The sequence below is a fragment of the Suncus etruscus genome, chromosome 15 (genome assembly GCF_024139225.1).
Source record: "Suncus etruscus isolate mSunEtr1 chromosome 15, mSunEtr1.pri.cur, whole genome shotgun sequence".
NCBI classification, from domain to species: domain Eukaryota; kingdom Metazoa; phylum Chordata; class Mammalia; order Eulipotyphla; family Soricidae; genus Suncus; species Suncus etruscus.
Window position 1 is genome coordinate 87959389 of NC_064862.1, and position 6852 is coordinate 87966240.

The following is a 6852-nucleotide window of genomic DNA, read 5'->3' on the forward strand; positions in this document are numbered from 1 at the left end:
CATCCGCTGCTTCATTTCTGTGTCACGTGTCTGCTTCCTGCCCGTCCCCACACGGCACTGAGAGCTTGGTGGTGTCCTGGGGTGGGGTGGGGTGGGGTGGTGTGCGGCTGGACACCAGGAATTCACAGGGGGGTCGGTCAGGCTTGGTCGGACGCTCCGTGTTTCCAGCCATAGACGCGGGTCCGCAGCGGGGCCACCTCCCACTCCCTCCTGCCCTCCCTCTGTCCCTTCTAATCCCAGCTGGTCCATCGCAGACTCACACTGTCCCGCGCACCCCCAGGCTCCGCGCCCCCTGCGTGACCGGCCCTCGCGGGGCGTGGATGTGCTCTTCCCGCAGGCATGCTCAGTCACCCGCCCATCCCCATCGCCGACATGGCCGAGCACACTGACCGCCTCAAGGCCAACGACAGCCTCAAGCTGTCCCAGGAGTACGAGGTGAGCAGGCGAGGTCCCAGGGGTCCCCACAGCCTGCCAGGCCTGACTCTGCCTATCCTAGTGCCCCCCAGGATTCACCCCTGACTCAGCCCCTTTTGAAAACAATCCCAGATTCCACCAATCCGGGCCCTGTCCCTCCTGGCTCCCCTTCCTGACTCGGCCTCTTCCCTCCCCTGCAGTCCATCGACCCAGGCCAGCAGTTTACGTGGGAACATTCCAACCTGGAGGTGAACAAGCCCAAGAACCGCTATGCCAACGTCATCGCCTACGACCACTCCCGCGTCATCCTGCAGCCCATCGAAGGTAACCCCAAGGGTGCCACCCTACCCTGTCCTGCCCGTTCTCCAGAGAGGAAAGCCTGGGGCCCGAGACAGCTGGGAGGGTCAAGGCACTTGCCCTGGTGCGTGGAGTCACAACCCTGATGGATTCCTGCACCACATAAAGCTTCCCCCAAATAAACAAATATTATGTCCAGACTGCATGTCCCTCTCCTGGCTACCACATGGACGAGTTCAGGGATGGCTCAGAGAAACGGGGTCTCTTCATGTAGGGGAGGAGAGGGGGTGCTGCTCAGCAGTACGCAGAGCCCACCCCTCTGGCGTTGCTCCCGCAGGCATCGTGGGCAGCGACTACATCAACGCCAACTACGTGGATGGCTACCGGCGGCAGAACGCGTACATCGCCACGCAAGGCCCGCTGCCCGAGACCTTCGGGGACTTCTGGCGCATGGTGTGGGAGCAGCGCTCAGCCACTGTGGTGATGATGACGCGGCTGGAGGAGAAGTCGAGGGTGAGGCGATGCCCGCTGAGCCCTGCCCCGCTCCGGGCCTGCGCCCCATCCCGCGCACGCTCAGATCCCTTCTCTCCACCCAACAGATCAAGTGTGACCAGTACTGGCCCAACAGGGGCACGGAGACCTACGGCTTCATCCAGGTCACGCTACTGGACACCATCGAGCTGGCTACGTTCTGCGTGCGGACATTCTCTCTGCACAAGGTTAGGGCCGGGGAGGGGTGTTTGGGGTGCTGTGTGGCCATGCAAAGGCCCTGGGGTAGTATGGGGGAGACTTGCTACTTGGACTGTGAGCAGAGGAGAGCAGGTCCGAGTCAGGGGCTCACCTGCACCCTTAGAGGCCACTACAGTAGAAAGGGGGGACTTGCAGGACGTAGCCAGGGTTGCCGAGAGGTGGGCAGGGAATGGGGTTAGGGTGACAAAATGCAGCCACCATGTTTTCTATACCCAACACCGCGGGACCCTGAGTCGTGGCTATTCCCACTGTGTCCAGAAGGTAGCTTGAACACTTGGAGTCCAGGCAGCCCTAAAGGGCTAGGGGTGCGGGAATGGCTTCAGTGACAGGCGGTATCTCTGCGAACCCCTCCAGAACGGCTCCAGTGAGAAACGGGAGGTCCGCCAGTTCCAGTTTACAGCTTGGCCAGACCATGGGGTGCCCGAGTACCCGACACCCTTCCTGGCTTTCTTGCGGAGAGTCAAGACGTGCAATCCCCCAGACGCGGGGCCCATCGTGGTCCACTGCAGGTAGCCTCCGCACCCACACTATGGCCATGCCTAGTGTACCCTAACCTCGCCCACCACAGCTAACACCATCTCACCTGCCTGATCCAGGCCATGCCCACTGCACCCTGGACACACCCATGACACCAGCTATCCACTATCTGGCCACACCCACACCTGTCAGTCCACTCTTCTGGCCATGCCCACTGCACGCTAGCCACACCTACTGTGTGTTGACCACATCTTCCACCCACTGGCCATGCTCAACACACGCAGCCATACTGTTCTGGCCACGCCCACTGTGGCATGGTCACACCCATCACATTCCATCACGCCTGTCCGGCCACACCCTCGCATCCTGGCCACACCTGTAGCAACCTAGCCACGCCCACCGCAGCTAACACCCTCACCTGCCTGATCCAGGCCACGCCCACTGCACCCTGACCACGCCCGTCACGCGTGGACCATGGCCACGACACCATCCACAGTTTTGGCCACTCCCACTACACATTGGCCACACCCTCCACCCACTGGCCAGGCCTACCACACCTGTCCGGCCCCGCCCGCCCCTCTTCCTCCAGGCCCCTGAGCTCACCCCTTCGCCCCTCGCCCCCACAGCGCCGGCGTGGGCCGCACGGGCTGCTTCATCGTCATCGACGCCATGCTGGAGCGCATCAAGCCCGAGAAGACGGTGGACGTGTACGGCCACGTGACGCTCATGCGCTCGCAGCGCAACTACATGGTGCAGACGGAGGACCAGTACAGCTTCATCCACGAGGCGCTGCTGGAGGCCGTGGGCTGCGGCAACACCGAGGTGCCCGCCCGCAGCCTCTACGCCTACATCCAGAAGCTGGCGCAGGTGGAGCCCGGCGAGCACGTCACCGGCATGGAGCTGGAGTTCAAGGTGGGCCAGGGACACCCCCCTCCTCTGTCTCTTGCCCCACACCAGGAGCCCCCCACTGACGCCCCGCACCTCACCCCTCTGCCCGCAGCGGCTGGCCAATTCCAAAGCTCACACGTCCCGCTTCATCAGTGCCAACCTGCCTTGTAACAAGTTCAAGAACCGCCTGGTCAACATCATGCCCTACGAGAGCACGCGCGTCTGCCTGCAGCCCATTCGGGGCGTGGAGGGCTCCGACTACATCAATGCCAGCTTTATCGATGGCTACAGGTACCTGGCCCCCCCGCTGCTGGGGGCCGCATGCCCCTTTTGTTACTACTGCCTTTCTAGAGGGAAGCCACGCATGACAGTGCTCCAGGGCTACGGGCCACTGGCCATCAGTCCCCGGGGTTCTTTGTGCAAGCTATGAGCCCCAGACCCCTTCTTTTTGTTTTGTTGTTGGTTTGGGGCCACGCTCTGTGTTGCTCCTGTCCAGAACCCCATTTGCTTTTTCTTTTCTTTAACTTTATTGATTGATTGGTTATTGGGCCATACTCAGCAGCGCTCTGGGGTCATTCCTGTCTCTGCACTCTGAAATCAATCACCCCTTTCAGGCTGGGGACTATATGGAATGCCAGGAATCGAATGTCTTGCATACAAGGCAAACAAACACCCTACTGCTGTGCTATCTCTCCAGCCCTCCTTTGTTGTTGTTATTGTTGTTGGGTTTTTTTTTGGGGGGGGGGGTTGGGCCACACCCGGCGGTGCTCAGGGGTGACTCCTGGCTCTCTGCTCAGAAATAGCTCCTGGCAGGACGAGGGACCATACAGGACACCGGGATTTGAACCAACCACCTTAGGTCCTGGGTCTGCTGCTTGCAAGGCAAACACTGCTGTGCTATCTCTCCAGCTCCACCTCATTTTTTTTTTTTAAATAAAACTTCCCACAAATGGGCTGAGAGGTAGAAACGAGTGGGTAGAGCCTTGCACTCAGCTGACCTGGGTTTGATCTCCAGCATCTCTCATGGTCCCGAGCTTGTCAGAGATAACCTCTGAGCACTGCTAGGTGTGGCCCCAAAACAAAAGTCAAATAAAAGGGGAGAGTGGTGCTCCCCATAGCAGTTGGTGGGTGGCCTGGGCAATCAGGCCTTAAAATCACACACCCTCACACACTGCAGGCAGCAGAAGGCGTACATCGCAACGCAGGGGCCCCTGGCCGAGACCACGGAGGACTTCTGGAGGATGCTGTGGGAGAACAACTCCACCATCGTGGTCATGCTCACCAAGCTGCGGGAGATGGGCCGGGTGAGCCCCGATTGCGGGAGGAAGAACCGAGCCTGGGCTGTCATGGTGGGATCTTGTCTGCTAGGGACAGGGCTTCGAACCAGAGGTGGAGCCTGGGGTGTCATGGGTGGGGTCTTGTATACTAGAGTGGAGCCTGGTATCTCGGGGGCAGGGACTCGGGGCTGACCACCCCGCCCCCTCCCCACAGGAGAAATGTCACCAATACTGGCCGGCCGAGCGCTCTGCCCGCTACCAGTACTTCGTGGTGGACCCCATGGCGGAGTACAACATGCCTCAGTACATCCTGCGGGAGTTCAAGGTCACCGATGCCCGGGTGAGTGGGCGGGAGAAGAAGGGAGCTGGAGCTGGGTGGTCCAAGCCGGAGGGAAGTCACCCGTGGCTGCTGCTCGAAGGAAAGATGGGCGTTGCAAACCTCATCAACCGGCTCCCTGTTGTATGCTGGACGGCGGGGCAATTGGCCGCTGGAGGGCAGGAGGTGGGGCTGGGCTGGGGCCGGGGATGGCAGAGGATGGCAGAGAAACGGTGCTGCAAGCGTTGCGGGCACATGGCCCAGGGGTGTAAGACCTCCTTGGGCCTCGCAGGATGGCCAGTCCCGGACGGTGCGGCAGTTCCAGTTCACGGACTGGCCTGAGCAGGGCGTGCCAAAGTCGGGGGAGGGCTTCATCGACTTCATCGGCCAAGTGCACAAGACCAAGGAGCAATTCGGCCAGGACGGCCCCATCTCCGTGCACTGCAGGTGAGTTGCCAGAGCCGGGGGCCCCCCTGCTAGAAGTGACGCCCCCCAAAATAAGACAGTTCCACTGAGCGGCCCCCAAACCCCATTCCCCAACAGTGCCGGCGTGGGCAGGACGGGCGTGTTCATCGCGCTGAGCATCGTGCTGGAGCGGATGCGGTACGAGGGCGTGGTGGACATCTTCCAGACAGTGAAGATGCTGCGCACACAGAGGCCCGCCATGGTGCAGACGGAGGTGAGTGAGCCCCAGGAAGCTCTGGCTGCCCCGCCTTACATCCCCGGCACCCCAGAGGGTCCCCTAAACCCTGCCAGGAATAACACCAGAGCACAGAGGGCTGCAGTGACGGTAAAGCTGAGAGGCATTTGCCTTGCAGGTTTCGTCCCCAGCATCCCATAGGGTCCCCATCCCAGCATCATCAGATGGGGTTCCAGACTGCAGAGCCAGGAGTCAGTCCTCTGCATCACTGGGTGTGCCCCCCCAAAAGGAGCACAGGCAGGCATGAGATTGTGGGTCTGTTGTGAGGGATTGAACCTCTGCCTTGCAGGGGTGTCTTGGGCAGCCGAGGGGTGTGGGAGGGCCCGAGGCCCAGGGTGGGGCAGAGAGGGGACCCACCTGGCCTCCCTCCCACCAGGACGAGTACCAGTTCTGCTACCAGGCGGCACTTGAGTACCTGGGCAGCTTCGACCACTATGCTACGTAAGCCATCGCCCCCGATTCCAGCGGACGCCTCTGCCGGGGACAGCTGGGCCCCCCAGAAGCCGGACCCTCCCTACTCCCAGGGCAGGAGGCGGCCGGCGGTGGCCACATCTCCAACAAGATCTCGGGGAAGGATGCGTGTGGCCCCCCTGAACACACCCCCAAACCGGCTCCCCACGCCGCCTTCAGACACTCCGCACATTCCTCATTTTCTTCCAATTCTGGGGGTGGGGGGTGGTGGTGAGCAAACAGGGGGTTCTCCCCAGCAGGGGGGCAGGAGCTCAACCCCACAATCCTGCCCTGCAGCTGGGGGTCTGTGGACAGAGCCCCCCCCCTTTCTTTTCAAACTCGGTGTAATTGTATCCAGTGATCATTCATTCTCGCCCCATCACTTTTTTTTTTTAAGAGAAAGTATTTTTTTTTTTAAAGAAACAAAAAGAAAAAAATACAAAAAAAAAAAAAAGGAAAGGAAAAAAAAGAAAAAAAAAAACCTCGCCGGGTCCCCAGACACATCTGAAAACTGCTTCGTCCTCTCCCTCCACGTCTACTTGCCCCTTGGGGTGGAGGTGGGGGGCTCCCCCCAACACCATGTGGGGGGGCCTGGTTTTTGTTTTATCTCCCCCCCCACCCTCCAAAGTTGTGCCTTGCTCAACAAAAGGACGCCCCATTCCTCCCTGATTCTCCCATTCCCCCCCTTTTTTTTTGGTGCCTTTTGCGTTTTAATTTCTAACATATCAAGGAACGCTCTGAGGGTGAGGCGTGGGGGGTGTCTCAGGCCCACCAGGGAGATATCAGGAGCCCCCAACCCCACATAGCCTGAACCCCCTCTGCTCCCCCCATGGGGGCGGGGCACCGAGAGGCCCTGGGCTGCCCCATATCAGGGATCCTGTTCCCCTGGGACTCTGAGGCATAAGGAGGGGACCCCCCCTCCCCTTCTCCCGAACCCCCGAGCAAGTGAGTTTTTCCTCTTTGTACCGGAATGAATCCGGAGTTGCTCCCCAAGCTGTTTATTGAGGGGAGCAGCAGGGTGGGGCCCCCACCTCTGTATGTAGATATTGACTTTGTATTAAAAGCAGATGGTCCAACCACAGGCCCGGCTGGAGTCTTTGCTGCGGGAAGGGGGGAGAGTGCGTATTGGGGATGCTGCTATCCAGGGAACCTAGTAACTGTTCCCCCTAGCAAACTGTTCCAAGTCCCAGGCATAGACTTCTGGAGTGTCCAAAGGCTGTGATGCCTGCCACTCAAACCCGGGTGGCAGGGCTAAAAGCTGGTGGTCGGACAAGCTGCGTCCT

General features: G+C 60.3%; 1 protein-coding gene across 1 annotated transcript in view; it reads left to right on the top strand.

Moving 5' to 3' along the window:
* PTPRS (protein tyrosine phosphatase receptor type S) overlaps nucleotides 1-6650 on the top strand; it is an 84448-nt gene extending 77798 nt beyond the window's left edge. The window contains exons 27-38 of the mRNA XM_049788068.1: nucleotides 338-435; nucleotides 615-738; nucleotides 1049-1224; nucleotides 1311-1430; nucleotides 1816-1970; nucleotides 2565-2850; nucleotides 2939-3117; nucleotides 4004-4130; nucleotides 4318-4443; nucleotides 4712-4866; nucleotides 4963-5098; nucleotides 5496-6650. Coding sequence (XP_049644025.1) covers nucleotides 338-435; nucleotides 615-738; nucleotides 1049-1224; nucleotides 1311-1430; nucleotides 1816-1970; nucleotides 2565-2850; nucleotides 2939-3117; nucleotides 4004-4130; nucleotides 4318-4443; nucleotides 4712-4866; nucleotides 4963-5098; nucleotides 5496-5564 — 1751 coding nt within the window. The 3' untranslated portion in view covers nucleotides 5565-6650. The remainder of the gene's footprint in view (nucleotides 1-337; nucleotides 436-614; nucleotides 739-1048; nucleotides 1225-1310; nucleotides 1431-1815; nucleotides 1971-2564; nucleotides 2851-2938; nucleotides 3118-4003; nucleotides 4131-4317; nucleotides 4444-4711; nucleotides 4867-4962; nucleotides 5099-5495) is intronic.
* The last annotated feature ends 202 nt before the right edge of the window (nucleotides 6651-6852 follow it).